Source organism: Antechinus flavipes, chromosome 4, assembly GCF_016432865.1.
Source record: "Antechinus flavipes isolate AdamAnt ecotype Samford, QLD, Australia chromosome 4, AdamAnt_v2, whole genome shotgun sequence".
Taxonomy (NCBI): Eukaryota; Metazoa; Chordata; class Mammalia; order Dasyuromorphia; family Dasyuridae; genus Antechinus; species Antechinus flavipes.
Genome location: NC_067401.1, coordinates 367,427,198 through 367,450,512, shown reverse-complemented (window position 1 = coordinate 367,450,512; position 23,315 = coordinate 367,427,198). Strand labels below are relative to the sequence as shown.

The 23,315-nt window shown below is 35.7% G+C and overlaps 1 protein-coding gene across 1 annotated transcript in view; it reads left to right on the top strand.

Annotated features, from left to right (window-relative positions):
* TGFB2 (transforming growth factor beta 2) overlaps window positions 1-19,166 on the top strand; it is a 99,845-nt gene extending 80,679 nt beyond the window's left edge. Inside the window, exons 3-7 of the mRNA XM_051998286.1 lie at window positions 7,621-7,753; window positions 7,849-7,959; window positions 9,609-9,774; window positions 11,852-12,005; window positions 16,094-19,166. Coding sequence (XP_051854246.1) covers window positions 7,621-7,753; window positions 7,849-7,959; window positions 9,609-9,774; window positions 11,852-12,005; window positions 16,094-16,252 — 723 coding nt within the window. The 3' untranslated portion in view covers window positions 16,253-19,166. The remainder of the gene's footprint in view (window positions 1-7,620; window positions 7,754-7,848; window positions 7,960-9,608; window positions 9,775-11,851; window positions 12,006-16,093) is intronic.
* The last annotated feature ends 4,149 nt before the right edge of the window (window positions 19,167-23,315 follow it).

Sequence of the window (23,315 nt, the reverse complement as noted above, 5' to 3'; positions counted from 1 at the left end):
AATGAGGAAGAATGCATGAAAACACCTAAGTACAAATAATCCTTACACAGAAAAAATTGGAGATAATCAACACTGGGAAGACTAGCATTAAGGGTATCAAGAACGTTTTCGTGTAGAAAATAGAGTTTTAGCTTTGCATCTGCATTTGATGAAATTAACTTAAAAACAACTATTTTATATAATTCATCATAACATATAAAGGAAAGGTACATATTTGTGTGATTCAGTATACACTGCCAAAAAGTAATGTTTGGCATAGTAATGACTTAAATATCTGGAGCTTCTTTTTACCTATAAAGCATATGCTTTTATGTGCTTCTTTCTTTGGAGAGTCATCTGTTTTTCATGGGAGCACATTAAGCAGAGAGAAACTTCTAAGATATATGTTACTTTAGGCCTCTAGGGGTGATGCAATTACAAAGGGGCCATTGCAATTACTGGAGGGAGAAATAAAGAGAAAAACAAGATAAGTGCTGGTTGTGTTAAGGTCCTTCTGTGAAATAACCTTCCTCTGTGTTGGTTTTTCAGGCACTCCTCAAGTGACCCAAGTAGTGATCAAGGAGACTACAGTCACAGAGAATACAGACTTGTATTTGTGCCACAGTGGAACATTTTATCAACATCAAAATCCACTTATTTCACCCAGGCTTCTGGCACTGGTCAAGGCCAGGCTTTCTATTACTTGAAAGTGTGTGTGTGTGTGTGTGTGTGTGTGTGTGTGTGTGTGTGAGAGAGAGAGAGAGAGAGAGAGAGAGAGAGAGAGAGACAGAGAGACAGAGAGAAAGCAAGAGATAGAGAGAGACAGAGACAGAGAGACACAGAGACAGAGAAACAGAGACAGAGAGACACAGAGAGAGAGAGACAGAAATAGACACACACACACACACAGACAGACAGAGAGAGAAAGACAGAGACAGAGAGACAGAGCCAGAGAGAGAGAGAGAGACTGAGACAGACAGACAGAGAGAGACAGAGGGAGACAGAGAGAGAGACTGAGAGAGACAGAGAGGGAGAGAGAGAAAGAAAGAAAGAAAGAAAGAAAGAAAGAAAGAAAGAAAGAAAGAAAGAAAGAAAGAAAGAAAGAAAGAAAGAAAGAAAGAAAAAGACAGAGAGGCAGAGTTTAATGATTACATAAAATTTTATTGTAGGCCTGGCATTAGTTGTATTAATGAATCTTTTTTTTTTCTTTCTGATTGTCCTTAAAATAGATGCCAAGACAATTTTTTTTCTCTTTTGTAGTACCAAATACAGGGTAGTGTATGATTTTTAATTGCTGGCATAGGCATAAAGTTATGTTCAGCTCCATTATTCGTGTTATCTTTGGTTTTAATAATTGCCTTGGTATTCTAGTTCCTCCTTTATCGTTAATTGGCAAAATTTTCTTTCCTCTGTAATTAAAGTGAACAGCTTAGGTATTAAATTTGTTTTGGAACTTTGAGAATAAGCCACTCTTTAAGGGAAAGAGTACCCTAAATTAATTTTTCTGTATGTCTTAAATAAACTCAATAAGCATTTGTTAAGTTTCTAGCATGTGCAACACTCTCATCTAGGTGCTTAGCACAATAAGCTACATTCTTCTAGAGCTGAATCAGTCAGCAAATATTTATTCAGTTCCTAGGAAGCATGTTCAAGGTAATATTTGAGGTGTTATGGAAGACCATAGACCAAAGAAGTAAGAGTCTTGGTTTCTGCCCCCTGGGAGATTACAATCTAGTTAGGGAGTGAGGTTAGAACACATAAAACCATACCTACAAGGTATTCTCTGATTAGTGCCAGATGAGTTGTGTTGACTCTAGGATGGCATAGAAATTCAGATGAAGGAGAGATTACTTTCAGATTATGCTGGTTAGAGAAGGCTTCGTGGAAAAAAAAGGAATTTCACCTGGGACTTCAAAGATATGGAGGATGTTGATAAGAGGAAAGGGCAAGGAGGGCATTCTTAGATAGTGTACAGTGTGGGCACAAGGGTAAGAAAACCAAAGGTGTGTTCCAAAATAGAGCATTTATTCAGTACCAGGATACAAATACAAGCAAATAAGATGATCCTTAACTCCAAGGAGCTTACATTCTAAAAGAGAGATGGAGTAAGAGAGATCAAGAGAGGGAGTTGAGCTGGAAGTCAAATAAGCATGGTTAAGACCTCTCATGAGATGGGGATCTGGATAAGGAGTTTACCAGTCAGAAGATCAGGTCCAAGGAGGGAAGGCTGGATGCATGGAAAAGAAGTCCAGAGAGTGAGCTGAGTTGGAAATGAAGTGAGCAAAGCTGAGCACCATCCCACTCCCTAAAGAAATCGTAGTAGGAGTAAGAAATTCACCCCAAGGATAATGATTAAACAAATGTATTCACTGATTAGGGACTGTATTAAAGAGTGTGGAAGATATAAAAATAGTCAATAAAGATTCATTAAATAGTTATATGTGGCAGGTACTGGGGGAGGTTTGCGAAGAAAGGAAAAAACACACATATACACATGCATACATATATATATACACACACACAAAGAATATATATATAAAATATATACACACACATGTGAATACACATATACATATATAGATGTATGTGTGGGTGTTTATGTATGTATGTGCTAGAAAAAGACATTTCCAGGCTACTTAAAAATAAAATCTGTTTATCTTCCAACTTTGCTATCACCCACAATGAACACACATATGATTAAGGAAGGGGATGGTAGACAATTTATTAATAACTAGGTGAAAAATACAGAAAATGGCAGGTCATCTGAGGGAAGACTAACTGGTGAAGGCTAGTTTCTAAAGAGCATGACACTACATTTGCATTTTGTTATTTGTCAAGATCGTTCATATACATTATGTCATTGATCTCATCATGTATTGTGTGTGTGTGTGTATATACACATATGTGTCTGTGTATTTCAGAATCAATTTTAGAGAGAGACAGCCTCAAAAAAATCTGGATTTGAAGTCTGCCTCTGACACATGTATGAATCTGGGAAAATCACTTAACCTCTTAATCAATTCCCTAAGACTGTCAGTGGCAGAGAAGATACTGATCTGCATTGCCAAGGGAAGTTCCTAATCAGAGAACATCCTAGTGGTTTTCAAATTTTTGTTCTCAGTATCTTCATGTTGTTAAAAAAAACTATCAAGGATCTTTTCAAAGAGTTTTTGTTCACATGGGTTTTATTTATAGCTATTTACTATATTAGAAATAAAAAATAATTTTGAATTTGTAGACCCTCTGAAAGGGTTTCAGAGACCCCAACAATTCTTTGGACTACACTTTGAGGACCACTGTCCTAGACCAATGAAATCACATATCTAGTTCCCTGCCATCCCATATTGTTGTTAATGCATATCAATATTATAATAAATGAAACATTTACCATCATTGTGGGTGGTAGAAAAGTTGGAAGACAACTAAATGTTATTTATAAATAGCCTGGAAATGTTTTTTTTCAAATACATGCATATATACATATATATGTGTAGGTATTATATGTGCATGTGTATATATGTATATACACACTTATGAAAAAATTGGGAAGAAACTTACTTTGGGAAGTGGTGAGGTCCCTGCTGTTCACTCAAGATATTTATTCTTTAAAGTAAGTCTGATGATGGATAGGGCAAGGAGTCTTCAAGAAAATCTAAAATTGAGGCTTCTGGACCCTCTTCCTGTCAATTTTAGAGTCAAAGAAACAACTACTTAACCTTTTAAAAGGAAGATAACATCAGGTCAGTGTGTCCACCCTTTCTCCCACAAAAGGTCAAATCTGCCCAAAATGATCTAATTTGGCAAGGGATATAAACAGAGTGTTCAAGGAAGGCTACGCCTTTGGAGTTAAGATTTCTGAGCTTTGGGCCACGATGGGGTGGGTTCCAGGCCAGCTCTTAGTCAAAGGCAATCATGAAGAAGTAGGAGGACTGCTTTTTTTTATACAGCATCTTTCATTCTGGAGGGCAACCTGTATGATTAAAGGTTTAGGAAATTGGCCCTGTGAGTAAAGATTTAGGAAAGTCAGTTTATTTAGCCTAGAGAGAGCAGGCTAAGGGAGGACTTAATAACAGCCTCCAAGAATATGAAGGGATATTCTGTGAGTGATGATGAGCAGCTGTTTCCTATTTTCACTAAGGACCAGATAGGAGGGAAAGAGCTTGAACTGCAGGGAGGAGGGGGATTTAGAAAAAATTCCTGGACAAAAGGAGTTATAACATTGTAGTAAACTACCCATAAAATCAGTTTTCCCTGTGAAGAAATGGACAAGGAGTAATATTTCTGGAACAAATATAAGCCCTGGTCTTCCCTAAAGAAAGGAGCATGGACTAAATAACCTCTCAATATTATTTCCCTCTTTTGTGATGTAGGGAAACATCTCTGGGATCAGTGGTCTTTGGTAGATAACAGGACTTCCCTGGCATAGAAAGGACTGTAAGAAGGCAGCTAGTGGTGCAGTGGTTGGAGCCCAGGCACTCAAGTCAGGAAGGTTTGAATTCAGTTCTAGTTTCAAATATGTATTAGTTGTGTGACCCTGGACCATTTACTTAAGCCCAATCACCTCCAAAAAAAAGAATTCTATTAATTTCCTTCGAAAACTTTCATCTGTTTTTGTGAAATAATGACTTGGATTTTCTCATATCTCCATCAGGTCTAGAATTTCCTTAGTCTACCAGGCGCCAGTGCTTCTCTGCCATTTGGAGCCACAGCTATGTTTTACTCTGTTTCTTTTCCACCATTGAGACTGAACAATAGTGAGGCTGAAGTCAGCACAGTAACAGTCACTAACTAATTAATTAAGTCAGAGTAAACAGCCAATTAATTGTGATTAACACAGAGAGAACATTCTCTCCCTGCATTCTGTCCCTTTCTCTTAGCACTAGGGAAGATAAAAAGAGAAAATCCATGTTCCTTTGAATGGAGTCTAATGAGGGATATAGGACCAGCTCTTTGTGAGAAGTTATTGTTTTATTCTTTGCATTTATATCTCTAGTATCCTGGCACACTAGTTTGCTTGGTACATCACATTTTCCCCATCTCAGCAAACAATTTTTCAAAACAACTTTAAGAATACACACACACACAAACACACACACACACACACACACACACACACATGTCGAGAAGCAGTGTGATGCAGTGCCTAAAGAAGATCTGGGTTCAAAATCTGCCTCTGACAGCTACTGGCTATGTGACCCTGGGCAAGTCACCTTACCCAGTTAACGATTGGAACTCTAAGCCTATAAATTGCAGAACAGGTGTTGATCTTGACTGATAGTTCCTCCCTGAGAGTTCCCTATTTTAATGAGATCACAGGTGGGGTGTAAAAAAAAATTAAGGGAAGAATTCAAAGAAAAAAAATATCGAAGCATCATGAATGACCACAGAAAGGATTTGATAGATTCAGATTTAATAAATTCAAATGAAATGTATTCAGATCCATAAATAGGTATCCTTTACAGGGAGAGTTTATCAAAGATGGTTTAGGATGAGTTTTTAGGAGCTCGGGAATAGAAATTCCTGAAAATCTTTCCTTCATTGTTCATAATTATGGCACATACTAGGCTGGCAAGATATATTTATTTCTAGCTGGATGATGGGCCCTGTGTGTCTCAATAGTTCAACTATGTGTTGGCAAGAGACTGTTTGTTTCTCTTGCTTCCAAGTAATGTCTTTATTATTTCCTACAGAATTATTTGTGCACAAATATAGGGGTCAAATTAGGGGGTGTAATAAAAAAGAAAGAGAAGAAATATGATCCTTAACTTTTGAGAAGATTATGCTCTGGTTAGAGAGATTAAATCCTATATGATTGAAATGAGTCCTAAATAATAACATATTATAACTTGAAAAGACTTCAGAGATCATATCCTCCAATTCACCCTTTGGTTTTACATTCAGGAAAACTAAACAACTGGAGAATTCACAAAATCTGCTTAGGTACATGGTGACCCAGGTAGTTAGAACTGAAATGGGATGTCCTGATTTCCTTCCCACATTATCCTGAAATGACTTGCTAGTGTTAAAATCCAGTTGAGATGGTTAGTAGAAATCTGAGATTCTCAATGCCTTGTTAGTCACATGGTTCTTACCACTTGCTGTTACTGCCTCTTGCCATCTATCAAGAAGGGCAAAATCCTGTAGTATCACCCTGGGTCTAAAGATGCTGTGAAACTCTGGATTTTAAGTGTGTCAGTAGCCAACATCAGGAAGTTTTAGGTCAATGTGTTCACATGTGCTGTTTATTACCCAAAGGCAGAGAATCAGAAAGCCATTTAAAAAGGTAGATCCTTTTTCAAAACCTGAGGACACAGTACTGCTGTTTTTCACTTGTTTGAAATGAATACCTCTTAAAGATGTCTTGTGTAACTAAGTTAGATTTGCCTGGGAGCTCTCATCTACACCCAGGCTCCTGACTGCTTCTAACCAAACTTATTCCCAGTCTGTGGGGTAAGAGGTGCTTTATAAATCCTACTCAGTTCCATTAGGAGTCACAAGCCCAATGTTATGCTTACCTAGAACATTGTGGCTTGCCAGGGAATTTAGGTTCAGTAGAATTAGGAGCTAGGGTTACAACTCTGTTTCCTTTGTCAGAAAATTTATAACAGGGGCCTTCAGAAAGTGAGAACAAGAGAGAAGAAAAGAAAGAATGAGAAAGAGAGGAGACTCAGAGAGAAAAAGATGGTGGGAGACTGAAGGAGGGAGGGCACATTGTGTTGAACCTGACCCTCTGCTCACCCCTCTGCCCCTATTAAATAAATATGGCACTGAAATCTATGGTACAATAAAATTGTTTACTTAAAAGCACTGACTTTCTAATTGAAATTTTGTAGAGTATGTGTCAGCAGAAATAAAGTAATTAATGTCATTTTTTATTTTTAATTTGGCTGGATGATTCATGTCGATTTTTATCATAACAGAAAGCTGATTTCATTGCTTTCCCTGTTTATAGATAATCACAAGTACCAAAAGGGATATTGATAACCCGGAGGTTATTGAGCAGAGGGCAATCTAGATGCTGATGACCTCCAGGGTTTGTCATAGGAGAACAGTTGAAGGAGCTAGCTAAGTTGGAGCTGACTCAATTTGGAGAAAAGAAGGCACAGTGGGGAATTTGAGGGGTTGTCATGCAGAAATAGGATCAGGTTCATTCTGTTTAGCTCCAAAAGAAATAGAAAGGAAAATTTAGACTTGATGTCAGGACAAACTGCCTAAAAATGAGAGCTATCATAAAGTAGGATGGACTTTTAGGAGGGTTATTAGGTTCTTCCCCACTGGATGACTTTAGAATGAGACTGGAAGATTTCTTGTTGGGTAAAACACTCGAAGGGTGTCTTTCAGCCCTGAATTATTCTAAATGCCTTCCAAGGTTTAGATACACTTGTACTGCTATGATATCAGGGAAGTCACTTAGCTTTTCTGGATCTCATTTGTAAAGAGGAGCGGGGAGGGATGGCCTAGGTAGCCTTTGATCTTTCAACTCCAATTCGGAAACACTTTGTTCTTCATTCTGTGATTTCTTGAAATTTAGATGGCGAATTGAAACTCTGTTCCCATGAGAGGAGCTAAGATTTTTCAGTTAGGTCATAGTTAATAAATATTAATTCTTTATTTTCTGTCCTGCTTTTTCTTTTCTTCCAGATTCTCAAATCCAAAGACTTAACATCCCCAACCCAGCGCTACATTGATAGCAAGGTTGTTAAGACAAGAGCAGAAGGGGAATGGCTCTCGTTTGATGTCACCGAAGCTGTGCATGAATGGCTACACCATAAAGGTTACCCACCAGCCCTTTGCTTACCTTGGTAGATGTTTGGTGACTGAGTTGTTAAGGGGGAAAAAGAATGACTTCCCTGACTTCATGTTTTCCAGACAGGAACCTGGGATTTAAGATAAGTTTACACTGTCCATGCTGCACTTTTGTACCATCCAATAATTACATCATCCCGAATAAAAGTGAAGAATTAGAAGCAAGATTTGCAGGTAATTTTCTGGAGTTTTTGTTTCCTCAGGTAGGGATGGTGGTTAGAACTTTGTGTGGGTAAAGTCATGCTGCAGAAGGGAAAATGCATTCTCAAAATGGGGCAATAGTAAGTTTCACTTGCTAGAACAAGGGTGGAATTGGCTGTGCTTAGGAAGAAAAGGGGACATTCCTGGAAAATACCTACTATCCAAACTCCACACTCTATAGATGTTCAATTAATACTTGTTGACCTTTTGACTGAAATGTAATACAGAGAAATGTCAAGCAGTTTTAAGTATCATTTTTCTTTGAGTTCAACAATAAAATTCATTTCAGACAGTGGAACAGCCAGATCTTTGTTATCTTTATAATCTGAAAAGGGATGGCACACACTGATAAAAATTCACAGATAATCCCAAAGCCTATTTTAGCTATTAGCTCTATTTACACAGGTGTAAATTCCAAATTCAAAATCAGAAAGGAGAGAACTGCATTCTGGATATCCTTCTATCTTTTGTGAGCCTAAAAGCACAGATTGGGCCACAGACATACTTAGCCCTTGAATGCCTTTTTCACACAACATTTCCAAGAGTTTATAAATTATAAACATGGTTTATTTCAGTTTCACCTGCTCTCTCTGTCTACCTCCTTATAGGGACATTATCAATAAAATACCCAGAAGCCACAAGATGTAAGGAAAGCCAACACTAATTATCCACAGTTTCAATAATTGGGTCTTGAATGCAAGAACTCTCAGTAATCCCCAGACATGTTCTAAACTTATCACTACATACATCCAGGACCAAAATCATGTGGCATTATTTCTCTAAGAGTTACTGTCTCTTCATGAACTAGCCTGACCAAGCTTCTGTGACTCTTTTAAAGGATCACAGTAGGGCTTTCTGTTTCTTACTAATGGAAAAATCCCTTCCTTTACTGAAGGCCTTAAGATTTCTGTCAGTAGCCAACTAAGTTATAATTTTTAGGAATATGGAGATTAAATTATTAAAATAACAATCTCTTGATTGTGCTTCTGGGAATTCACATTTCTGAGCCTCAGAGGGAACAAGAAATGTACTGAGGATATCATAAAGTTGATGAAAAAGCTTTTTCTTCACTGTCTCCCAAAATAGCACTAGGTGAGGGTGACTTCTATTTTATTTATACTAAGCTTGCTCAATGTAAGACTTACTTTGTGTTGTGCTAGAAAGTATTCCTGGTTTGGTAGCCTAGTCAGGGCATCCAGGAATGGTAGATTATCATGCTTTTGGCCAATAATGGCCTGAGACCAGCCCAAATGGATACTGACTGAGCCAAACTTAGGAGGTTACTCTTGGAGTGTGGAATAAGTACTTACTATATGATTACTTCTCCAACCAATTCTTTCTTTTCATGGCATTGAAATTCCACTTGAGGAGAGACTAATTTAGGAGAATTAACAATAACAATAATAAAAACAACTTATTTAGAAAATTTGTTGGTGATTATGTTTATGATATATGGTCTATTGCATGACATCCATCTCAATGGGTGGCAAGCATGGCACCCTAGTGTTGATTTCATCATCCTTCCTACTGTCTGTAACAATGATCAAAGAGATAAAGATGGTTGATTATAATTGATGAAGATAAAAAGCTAAATATTTATTACCCAAATGCGTTTTTTTAAGGTATTGATGGCTCCTTCAGTGATCTGAAAACTATAAAGTCCACTAGGAAAAAAAACAGTGGGAAGACCCCACATCTCCTGCTAATGTTGTTACCCTCCTACAGACTTGAGTCACAACAGTCCAGCCGGCGGAAGAAGCGTGCTCTAGATGCCGCCTATTGTTTTAGGTAAACAAAACAAAACAAAAAAATCAAATAAAATCATTTCTTCTTTCACTTTCTGAATGGCTTTTTCTATCTATGAACTGAATCTTTCTCCTGGCTTATTTAGCCCAGAGAAAGGAATCATGGCTCATTGTTAACTTTCTTCTTAATAATTCTAAGTAAATGTCATATACTCCTTTCTCTTTTGCCTACAAGAGGTTGCTAGCAGTGCTTTTTGACATAAAAGGCAGAAAAATCTTACTTTTAAATCCTTTCACAGATTCATCTTGGCTGAAAAGGTAATAGTTTTTTTTCCTGTTGCAATATGTAAGAAGTGAAGTAGCAAAGTGGACAGAGCCCTAGGCTTGAAATCAATTAGAGCTGAGTTTAAAGCCTGTCTCAAATACTTATAAGTTGTGTGACCCTAAGAAAGTTACTAAAATTCTCTACACCTCAGTTTCCTCATCTGCAAAATGGAGATAATTGATGATAGCACATATCCACCCAGGGTTGTTATAAGCATACAATTAGATAATGTTTGCAAAATACTTAGCACAGTGTCTGACAGGTAAATGCTTCACAACTTTTTTTTTAAGCAGCCCTAAATATTTCTAGTAACAGAATATAAGAGCTAAAAGGGACTTTAGAAATTGAACCATCTGATTCAACTCCTTTATTGTAAAAATGAGGAATTGTGGACACAGAAAAGTCACTTACCCAAAGCAACACATTTGTAGCTAGGCTTAGTAAGACTATGTCCTTCTTGCTGCCTGATTAGTGCCACAACAGAAAATATGGAAAGGGAAGGGAGCAGAGTAAAAATCATGCCTTCCTTCAGAATTGGTCTAGGAAGCACCAGGATGACTTTTATCCTAATCAATAGTACCAGAGAACTAGAGATGAGACCTGAAGCTGTTGTGACCCTCACAGCCAATAGAAAGAGGAATATCAAATCTTAAATATGCTTTAAGAGTATACCTATTTCTCATTTATGCTTATCAGAATAAATATTACATTCCTTGGTCTAGAACCATTTTGTTTCATTTGACACTCTCATTACTAAAAATGCCATCTATGCCAGCTGAGACACAGGCCAGTCTTTCTCACTGGTGATACACTCATCTTTGGTGGTACTTTGTCCCAAGAAAGTTTCACTGGCACAACATTTACTCTTCATGCTATTCCTATTTATCACACGGGTGAACACAGACAAGTTTTTTAGTCTCCCAGTCTTGGCTTCCTCATCTGTAAGACATAAAGGTTGCATTAATTCAAGGCTTCTTAATCTGGGCTCTGTAAACTTGAATTGAAAAACGTATTTTGAGATCTATATTTCAGTTTAATTATTGTCCTTTGTAATCTCCTTTATTTTATTTTATGAATTTAAAAGCATAATTTTGATAAGGGGGCTATAGATTTCACTAGAATCTGTGGCACAAGAATGTTCAAGAATCCCTGATCTTGAAGATCTTTGGAGTCTTTTCCTGTACTAAGACATCTGAAATCCTTTAGGATTAACTGATTTAGTAGTATATGTTTCCTTAAGGTGGAGACTATCTGTTTGTATTTATATCTAATGATTTAATATAGTGCCTGACATCCAGGCACGTGATAAATGCTTGACCTAATTGCAAAATTGCCTTTGTTCAGAATTGCAGAGAATTTGATCTTTTCCAATCTTCTCTCTGCTATTGTCTGACAAGGAAATTGAGAATAAAAGTTTGATCATTCTGGCCAGAGTTTAGATTAGCCAGGTCCAGGGGCTCAAGGCATAAAGCATAGCAAATCACTGTACTGAACTAACAGGATCACTCTATATACCAGCTTCTTAAACTGTGGGGTTATAACCTCATATAGGGTCCCAGAACTCAATACATGGGTTACAAAATTATGATTTGTTATCAGTAAATGTTTGATTTATATACCTGTTTTATATGCCTATATACCAACAGGGTCACATAAAAATTTCTTGGGCAAAAAGAGGTTACAAGTGGAAAGAGTTTAAGAAGCCCTGTTTTAGATTACAGCAAAGCCCTAAAGACCTGTGGTTCCTTTTTTTTTTTCATTCTAATACGTCTTTCTATGTTTTTACTTTCAACAGGAACGTACAGGATAACTGTTGTCTGCGCCCACTTTATATTGATTTCAAGAGAGACCTTGGATGGAAATGGATTCATGAACCCAAAGGGTACAATGCTAATTTCTGTGCTGGTGCCTGCCCATATCTATGGAGTTCAGATACTCAGCACAGTAGAGTAAGTACCTCACTAATTTGAATACTTACTTCTAAAGCTATTGAAAGTTCACAGAAGAGGTGACAAACATTCAACCTACAGTATTCCCCATTGGGAAATGGTTAACAAAATAAATAAAACAATGGAACATAGTTATTACTACTACGTGGTTTTCTAAGTCAATATATATCTTGCAGGGGTCTTCTGGTTTATTGATCCCTGGTTCTATTTAAATTTGACATCATTGCGATAACATTTAGACATACATTGACATTTCCAAATGATTTCTGGTCAGCATGCAGTAGGTGCCTTACTATTCATGGATGGATGCTGCAGGAATCTGTTACGTGGGAGAGAAAAGATGTGAAACTTTGGTAAATGAGAAATCAGTTATTAGTTCACCCGATCATTTTCTGCCTTTGAAAAGGTGCATAAGGCTTGTTTCCCCAAACAGTTTGCAAGTTTACCAAGGGTAAAGACTCTCAGGATTCCTTTGTGTATAGCAGGTAGCCTGAAAATAATTTTTGGATGAATGAGTGACAGAATAACATTGTGTTAATAGACAAAATGATAAGAGGAAACAAATTTGTTACTTGGAAACTGGATGGTAACTTGTCCTTATAGTAATTTGTTAAATGTTTTAATTTCTAAATTCTGTATAGACTAAATTAATATGAAGATTTATTAGTTTTTTAGTTATATAAGTCAAGATATTAACAAATGACATTTGGATAGAAGTTTAAAGTTTGCAAAGTACTTTATACAGGGAGTTCCAAAAATAGTTTAAAACTTTTAAGCTTTTTTAAACCTTAATGATAATGATTTTTAAAAAATTTAAAATTTCATATCTTAAAACTGTATTAAGACTTTTAATTATATTTTAAATCATTTAAGCTTTAATAGTTTAAAGCTGAACTAAGACTTTTGAGACAATTATCTTTGAGATTATTTTTATTTATATTTAAAGTAGTTTGGAACACACTATATAAATTAACTCCATGAAATCTCACAATAACATAGTTGCTACAAGTATTATTATACTCTCAAGGTCTCTCCTAAGAACTTTAGAATCGATTGTATGACATGGGAGACACTGGCACAGGATTGCCCAGGATGGGTGTGCCCTCATCAGAGTAGGTGCTGCGCTCTATGAGCAAAGCAGAATTGAATTAACCCAAAGGAAACGCTAGATTTACAAAGTTAGACAGTCCACTCCAAATGTTCATAGGACTTATTTTTTCCAACCTATGGCAGAGCATTCCAGGCTCACATTTGTCCAATCAGCCACAGCTGGACACACTGCAATTTGACTCTAACATAGTGATAGCATTTTGGTTCTGCTTGAGAACGAATGACTGCAATCACTAACTTATCAAGTTTTGCAGAGCATTGTGGCTATATTATCTTGTTTCATCATTAGAACTAAAGAAATTGTAATAAGCTAGGCTGGTTGGCAAAGGTCATTTAATTCAGGCCTTTTTATTGTTGTTGTTGTTTTCATTTTATAGAAGAGAAACTGGAATTCATTGAATTTAGGTGATTTGTCTGAGGTTGAATCATTAGGTTGGAGCACGCCAAATCTCTTAACTTGCAGCTTCGTGCTTTTTTCTTTTTCTTTATGTCACTCATATTGTCCAGGTTTTCAAGTGTCTGTGTCAAAAACCTGCCAAATTCTGGCATAGATAGATTAGACAATATAATATGCTGGAGTAGAGATATATGCTAGATTTGGATATAACAAGAGCGTACCTTAGTTTAGAACTAACTTCTGTCACTAGGTGAGTGACTTTGATAAATCCATTTAATCTCAGAACTTAAATTTCTTTATCTGTAAATGAGGATCACCTGATTTACAAGATTGTGAAGAAGCTCAAAAGGGCTAATGTATGTCGTGTGCTTTGCAAACTTTAAAAATTATTTAAACACTATTATTTGCCCCTCATAATCTTTGTCATTCTTCCTGCTTATGAGATCCTATGGGAGTATCCTAAAGTACTGAATAGAAAAGTGAATCTGTCACCAGAAAACACACATAATTTATCCAGAAGTGAAAGATGAGTCTACAGAATTTCCCTGTGCTTAGAGTGAGCTCTCCCAGTAATGTTGTCCCAAAGCACAGAATATCAATTCTTTCTGATATCTGAAATGGTTTAAAAATGTCTATATCTGTTTGACATCAGACAAGCAAATATGACTTGCATTTCTTCCTCTATATTTTGAAACATTAGATTGACATTTGAGGTGGTACAAAGGAGATAGTACCTGATTTAGAGTCAGGAAGACATGAGACCCAGATGGCTGTAAAGGGGAAAGTGAGGCAGGTGACCTTTCACAGCCCTCCCTCACTTAAATCCAACTTACTTGCATGTCATAGTATTACCTCCCTGTGTCATGGCCCTCCTCTTTGAGAATGAAGGACAAACAACAAGAAATAACAACATTATATCAAATCAATTTGATATTCCAAGGTAACTGAGTACTGTCTCAAAAGAGATTCTCGTACATTCCCTTCCCTTTGTCTGGATTCTCTCTGGACCAATAGGGCAGCAGTAAAAAAACAATTTGGGCTGGTCCCTTTGTTTGTCTCCTTGATACATATAGGTAGTATAGAAAATGGGGAGTTATGCTTGTTTTTTAAGGAAAAGAGGAAGAATAAAGTTCATGGTCATAAATATGTTGTTTGGACAGCTCCCCAAGAAGCTAGACTTTAATAAAGTAGATAATATTGCCGGCTTTAACAGAACTTCTGTCTGAGGCTGAAAAACTACATAGAATCTTTGAAAATAAGTCCAGTTAGTGTGTAAGCTAATACATTAATGGTGTCCTTGGAAATACTTCCATATAATCAGTGGGTAACTTATAGACTTCTCTTGGTGGATATCCAGGTGAATATAGCATGGGATTAAAAGTATAGTATTAAAATATGTAGTCTCCTCTTTCTTCCTTCCTCTCTCCCTCCTTCACAACATGGAACTCTAAATTGATGTGATTTTAAAGTAATAAAAGGAAAAGAAAAAGCAGTAAGAAGGCTTCCTGTTCTGCCCTTGATCTTTTCATTTCTGAAAACAAATGTTAAACCGAAGGAAATTTCTTTTTGGAGCTTCAGAGAAAAATGAAACTAAGAATCCCATCGCCTAATTCATTTGACAAGAAACCTTCAGAGGATTTAGCGTTTGGAGATCATCTGGATCAGCCCTTTAATTTTGTAAATGAGGCCTATGGTCACATGGCGCTGGCTTCAGAAGTCACAGCTTAGGATGCTGAATTTAGTTTTCATTCGTAGCCCCATGATGCTTTGTCTCAGCAATATTCTCACCCTGAAGAAAGGGATCATACTCTGTATTCAAAAGTAACTTTAAACTCTATCATATAAAGTTGTGACTAAGAGGATATATTTTTTCATTTCATATACATGAATCTTATGGTATTTAACAGAAAGTTCCTTACTCTAGGAGAAAGAGATAACAAAAGCCAGAAGTTCATAATTTAATTACAAAGACATGTTGTATGAACATGGGGGAAAAATTGCACTTATAAAGAAATTTAGAACCAAATTTTAGCTTTTGCATCATCATTATCAATAAGTGCTTAGGAACTTTATAGGAAAGTTGATCATGGTAAGAAGGCGAAGTTAAAAGAGGGGAAGCTTCTTGGGGATAAATGGGAAAATCATTGATTTATTGGTTTTGTTCTTCCTGACCACTATTGAGGAAATGAATTGCTGACATGGCCACCAAAAATGTTGAGTGAAATGTGACCAGTTCACTCTGCACATAGATGCAGCCTATCATGGATATAGATGGAATGGGAAAGAGAAAAAAAATAGCAAAACTTAGAACTTTCAGTCAAGATCAGTTATCAATAAAGCAAGCTTCTTAAACTATGGGTCATGTAACTGAATGTGATTTTTGAAATTATGATTTATTATCAGTAAATGTTTGATTTGTAGATTTATTTTATATACCTAGATACTTTAGGTTATGTAAAAATTTCTCTGGCAAAAAGATGTCGGGAGTGGAAAAAGTTTAAGAAGCATTCTGCTATATGCCATCTGCTAAACCCCTTCAACCTATTACTTTTTTTTTCACAATCACTTATTTCCTTTGCAGGTTCTCAGCTTATATAATACCATAAACCCAGAAGCATCGGCATCTCCTTGCTGTGTATCACAGGATTTGGAACCTCTCACCATCCTCTACTACGTTGGCAAAACACCCAAGATTGAACAGCTTTCCAATATGATTGTCAAATCTTGCAAATGCAGCTAAAAATCATGGAAGCAGATAATGATGATAATGATGATCACAATGATTATGATGATGATTGCAATGATAACGACATGCAAACCAAGAAAAACAAAAGAGAGAGCCTCAGTTCATCAGTGTTAAAAAAAAAAAAAGAAAAGAAAAAAGAAAAGAAAAAGCGGTACTAGTATGAATACTTTGGAAGTTTGATTCTTTGTTTTTTTAAAACTGGCATTCGAAGCAAAAAAAAAAAAAGTTGAAGGCCTTATCCTACATTTCATCTTCTTTGATAGTGAGATAGACAAGAAGCAAAACCTTTTTTTTTTTTTTTAAGAAAAAATAAACACTGGAAAAATTTGTTTAGTGTTAATTATGTGAAAGGAAAAAAACAGGAAAATCCCATTAAGTGGAGTTGTTGTATGTACCTGTCCTGTCCCATGCCTCACTTGATTTCTCTGTATTGCTATGCAATAGCCCTTTTCCCATTTCTTTTAGCTGTAGAGTTAACAGTGCATTATTTATTTGTGTGTAACTATACAATGAACATTTCATGGCCCTCAGAAAGCAAAAACTGTTGGATGAAGAGGAGACCTGATCAATGGCCAGAAACCTGAGGATGGAAGGCTTAGGGAACCTGAACTCTTGACAAGCCAGAGGGGAAAAATTTTTTAAAAGGCCCATAGTGGAGTGAAGACTGAAGTCAGTGATTACATGACTAAAAAAGTCTGACGTGAGACAAAAAAAGAAAAGAAACAAAACCCAAACACGTATTTCATATGCCAGATGCCTAAGAAAGCTTCTTGTAAGGTTTAAGGTATTGAAAAAAGCTTATTAATAAAAGAAATCTTTAGCCTGAAAGATAAGTCTATAAGATTTTTTTTTACTATAAGTGGTTCAAATGTCAGTTTAGTAAAACCAATGAAATGTGGAAATGTTTTGACATGTACTGGTCTAGTTGTCAGATCTTACTTAATGTGTTGCTGTATAGCTATGCTATGGGATTTTTTCCTTCTTTTTGGTATCTATAACCATACCTATAGTATTACAATAGGTGGGTAGTAAAGCCAGCTTAATTGGAAACATATCTGTAGATCTCTATTGTAAACTATTAAAAAACCATTAAGTACTTTACGTGTATTGTGTAAATTTTCACCATATTTTTGTATTTTGTAATGCTGTCAACTATGATAAGTTTGAATTTAAATTTGGGGCTCTTTTTTTGGATCACCCAGAATAATGTGTTTCCCTCTAGCTGGCCAGTATGAGTAGAGTCCCTATATTTTTACTTGCACTACAAATACATGTTTATATGATATTTGCTATACATGTGCTTTGTATATTGTTCAGCATTATGACATAAGCTACCTGACTCCACTTGTCAAGAATTAGATTCAAGTTCATTGGTTTTTCCTTTTTTTTTTTTTTTAAATCCATGTATATTAAGACAACATGGCCTAGTGGATAGACTTCTGCCCCTGGAATCAGGGTTCAAATTCAGCCTCTATACATTTTAGCAAGATGGCACTAGGTGAGTCCTTGAGCCACCATATGCCTGAGGTAATTTCCTTGAACTCATAGATAGGTTATTGTCTGCACTGGTGAAGAGAGTTCCTATAAGAGCAGTTCCCCATGTTGACTAAAATCACAGAACTTTATGTCTCCATGGTTACAGCTGCAAATTACTAAGTAGTTCAGAATCTTAAAAGCTTAACCCACAGTCTTTTAGGAGATTTAAGAGATTTACAAAGAGCTTTAAACAAATAGATATGGTCAGGGTGAAATGTTTTCCTTAAAGGGCTTAAAGATCTGATTGAAATTGATGGCTGAGTAAATGGGTATCTCTAACTTGATTACATCAATATTTTCACATATTCCACTTAATGTATTGTTTGCATAATGAGTAGACAGCTCCTAGGAAATATCATGGACTTTAATTGGATTTTGAGTTTTCAGGGGAAAATAAATTTGAAATATACTTTTCCTTTCTTTCTTTTTAATTTTTTTAAAAGAAAAATAAAAACTAGATCAGCATAGAAATAACTAGTTTGGTTTATTTTTTATCAAAGTGAATGGTTGTTCCAGATGTTCTTTGTATATTCCAAGAGAAGGTAAATTCTTCTTTATCTACAAATGAAGCGCGCTGGAATGAGAGTCATCTCTTTCCTAGGTTTGGATTGCATTGGCTCACATTAACATAGGTGGCTAGACCCCTTAGACAAAATACCTGTATCTGCATCTCTAAATGTCCCAAGCAAGCATTGTTCCATGGCAGTGGATTGATAAAGAAACACTGAAATAAAACATTGGAGACATTATGAAAGTGGCAAATATCAAAAAGAAAGTCTTTTAATTTTGTTTCCTCTTATCACTTTCCTTGTCTTTAGGTTTAAAATGAAGACATTGCTTGAAAAGTTTGAAATGTAGTAATGCATAGAAATAGGATGCCATGATGATAAACCTGTGCTTGATGTGTGCTTAATGCAGCCCAATGTCAGATTTGAGTAATTTTTTTTTTCCATTTTCCTTTTAATTCTTTGTAATGAGCTTTTATTTCTGTAGGTATTTTCTCCCAAATAGATGAAGTTTTGTTTTGTTTTGTTTTGTTTCTTCATGGATGCACTGATAATATTTTAAATGCTCTATTTTAATTCTCCAGAATCTTTTCATTTGGGGCTTCTGTTAGGCATTTATTCCCCTTTAGCAAATATGAACATAGAATGGTGGGAGGGGAACAGGGAAAATGTTAACACCATGGGTGGGTTAGGGCAGCATTTTCTGGGTGTTAAGCAGCAATACAATTGTATGGTTGGCATGTTTTTTTTTTTAATGAAACATAAGAACAGCTGTTTTGTATTTTGGTGACTGATTACTCTGTATATTATCACATTGTATGACTGTTTTGTGGTGCTCTAGTGGTAAATAAATTATTTCAATTGTACATGGATGTGGCTTTCCTATGACAGCATAGAAAACACCTTCTGTATCATGAATCCTATTCTCAGATGGGAGGGGTTATACGACATTTACAACTTTTTAAAAAAAATTTGTGTGAAATTGTTTGAATTTGTTGTATAACTCAGCTAAGAAATGATGTTCCAGGCTTAGCCAGATGCACTTGCAGTCTTTGGGGTCAGAAGACCTTAGATCAGATCACAGTTCTGCAATTCACTATTTTTATGGTTTTTGGGTAAGCCCCCTTATTTCTGGGCTTCAGTTTCCTCATGTCAGTATTGAGAAGTCAGTATTACATGATCTCTAAGGTTTCTTTTAGTTCTCAATCTTATGAACTTACTAATAATAATTATAGGTAGGATTTATACAGTGCTTTACAGTTTACAGTGCTGTATATTCCCATACTTTAGGAATATATTACTTCTGACAAGAAACATTCTTTTCCCTTATTCACAAAATCAAACAATTTTTACTGGTAGGAAGAAAAAACAAAGACTTATTCAGAGGGAAAGTCTTTGTATAACTATTTTAAGATTGTAGAAGACATTATTCATTTGCTCCTGAAATGTGTGGGATTCCCCTTTTCCCCCTAAAACTGTTTTTGGCCACAATGCTTAGTGGTTGAGAGTAGACACAGCTTTTCTATATAGTGGTAAACCACATTCCATTCTTCATGTCATGTTTATTTCTTCCAAAGATTCCCAATGTCATATTTGTAATTCCAGCAGAATGAATACTACACACATCAAAAACTGTCATCAATTTCATTCTCTTGTGGGTCCTCACCTTACCTTAAAAAAACAAACAAACAAAAAAAACAAAATCATAAAGATTATATATGTGTGTGGGTGAACATATATAGAGAATAATTACATATATATCCATATATGTATATGAGCATATAGGTTAAATGAAGAGGATTAACACAGTATGTTTAAATTAATAATGCTTCTACATAAAAATGAAAGCTATGCAAGTGCAATATATATATATATGTATATATATATACATATATATATATTAGGCTAGATGGAGATTTTAACTTGAGATTGTGTTCATATTAATACTGCTCTACACAAAAAAAAATTAAGAAAATATAATCTTTGTACAAATTATAAGAATGAGATTCCTTAGACCATAATTACAATATTAAGAATGATATTTCAGGGGCAGCTAGGTGGTCCAGTAGATAGAGCATTAGCCCTGAAGTCAGGAAGACTTGAGTTCCAATATGGTCTCAGACATTTAACATGTCCTAGCTATGTGACCCTGGGCAACTCAACATTTTTTTTTTTGCCTCAGCAAAAATATATATATATATATGTATACATATATATATATTTCTGAGGAATACATATTAGATTAGATGGAAACAGGCAGCATTTCCAAGTTCATTTAGTTTGAGGAGGGGTCCTGAAAGTTGATGGTCAGCTCTGACCTAAAGCTGTATATGGATTACCTGTTAGTCGTCTTAAGAAAATATATAAGAACACCTAAAAGAGACCTCAGAGGCCATCTAGTCAAGCCCAGCCATTTTGCAAAGGAAAAAATTGAAGCCCAGAATTGTACTAACACAAGTTCAGACAGGGAGTCAGAAAATAGAGGTCACATCTGAACCCAGGTTCTCAGACTACAGATCCTTTTTTCTGTGATGATTGATGCAGATTCTCTCCAGAATGGTATTGAGCCCTTCCAAATACTCCAAAGCCATTGTTTTATTCATCAGTAAGAATTGCTTAGGTTTTGTTAACAAGGAAAAAGAACATTCCACGTATTTGTTTAGAATTGGTTTAAATCTTCTGTATGGCTGCGAAAGGGATATTCTAAAGCATACCTGACCATGTCTGGCCTGAACCCAGAAAATTCTAGTAGTTCTCTATCACTTCTAGGATAAAATGCAACATCTTTGTTTGGAATTTAAAGTTCTTCATCATCTCATCCCATTCTTCCCTTTCTGGATTGTTGTACATTATTTATTTTCTATTATACACATTAGGCTCTGCCAAGCCATTCTACTTGTATTACTCATATATAACCTTCTATTTCCCATACTTTTGGATAGTGTTTCATTAAGTCCCCTTTCTTTAGCCTCTTTTTAAAAGACCCAACTAAAATCCCATCTTCTATAGTCCTTTCCCACTCCTCTTAATTTTGGGGTATTCCCTCTTTTATTTAACTCATATTTAATTTCTTTGTACATATTTGTTTATGTTATCTCCCTAATTAGATTGTAAGCTCCTTGAGAGCAAGGCCCATTTTTAAAATTCTTTTTTGTATCTTAGCACAGTGTTTGGTATATAATAGGTGCTTAATGAATGTTTATTGCCTGATGGTCCCCCAACCATAGAATGCACTCCCTCCTCTGTAAATCTTAGAATCTCTAGCTTCCTTTACAGATCAACTCAAGGGCTGCTTCCCACATGAGGCCTTTCTAATACTTTTAGCTGCTAATGCCCACCTCCAATCTCTCATTACTTTGTATTTATTCTCCATATGTCTTGTATTTACTTATATATGAATTTGTTGCTTTGTTCAATATAATATACACTTGTTGAGGGCAGAAGATTATTTGTCTTTGTGTCTTCAGTATGTAGCATAGTGTCTAGTAGATAGCAAGCATCTAAAAATAATTGTTCATCAACTGTTAGAAGTAATGGTTTGTCTGGATTCAGAATCCATGCTGTGCATATTTCAAATAATGAAAAAAAAAGAATTTCATCACAAAGAAAATAGCTGTAATAAAATTGATGCAAACTAATAATGTGAAGGGCCAATCATATTTTTCAGTCTATGACATTATAGCACAGTTTATAGAAGAATGGTCTTGGAGTTGGGTGTGTCTGGGTTCAAGGCTTGCATTTTGATTCATTATCTGTGTGACCATGGGTAGGTAGTTTTACCTCTCAATGTTCAATTTTAAGACTATAAAATATACCCTACTTTCAAATATGCATTTAGAGGAGAGAGTTACTGCATTGAAAGTACCCTATACTAATGAAGTCACAAGTTCAAGTCTCTCCCCCCCCAAAAAAATGTTAAATTCTTTGAATTTTCAGAGATACCAACAAATGATCAAAATGGTGCACCTGGCTTCAGTTTCAAATCTGCTTCCTAAATCACATGGACCATCTTGGATTTTCTACTTTCTCAAAAAAAAAAAAATTAAGGACATTTGCGGTGAACTTACTTTCCTTTCTCTACTCCTTTTTGTCCTTGACTCCAATCCCATGGCAAGAGAGTATTTTTCTTTTGATCAAGACTGATGCTTCACCTTATGCCTTTGTGGCCTTGAGTGCTGGTAAATATTTAACAACCAAGCTGGAAAAAATGTTTGCAGAACATATTTTAAAGTTCAATCTTCATTATTAGTACTGTTAAATTCATGCAATAATTAAAATAACAAATCAAGCTCTGATTGTAGCTAGCAGTGGCTAATTTCTGAAGTGTAAATGCTTACACTAAAAATTTTACAATTGTTTCTTGTTCAGTTGGTTGTAACATCTTGCTTCTTTTATTCCATTTTGACTCCTTATTTCTTCTAGCAATTTGCTCTAGTAATCACTCAATCTTTTTCTTTCTGTCTCTATTTCTTTTCCTCCCTTTCTTTCTCTCTTCTTCTCTCCTTCTCTTTGTCCTCATTTTCACTGTTTCTCTCTTTCTTGTTTTCTATCTGTTTCCTATTTTAGTTTTCTTTTTTCTTCCACTTCCTTCTATAAAAATAACTTTTCTTAACTTGATCCTGTTATTCCCTGAAGCCATTTTCTTATATTTTGCCTTCCTTTCACTACTAAATTTCTCCAAAGAATTTTCTAAGCCCTTAACCTCTGATCCCTCACCACCTTTTCAAAGAATCACAGAATCTCCAAGAAGAAGGGCCTTTGGAAGTTCTAGTTCAATAAATTGGACCTGGACAAGCCCTCTCTAATATTTCCTTCATGACTGAGCATCCAGATTCCGCTTTTATTTTCCAATGGTGGGGACGTCACTAAAAAGGCAGTCTGTCTCACTAGTGCACACCTCTGATAATTAAGAAGTTCTTCATAAATAGCAAAAGTTTTCTTTCCCATGATTTCCCATTGCTTTTTGTTCTGTTCTCTGGGGCCAAGCAGAACAAATCTTCTCCCTGTTGTATATG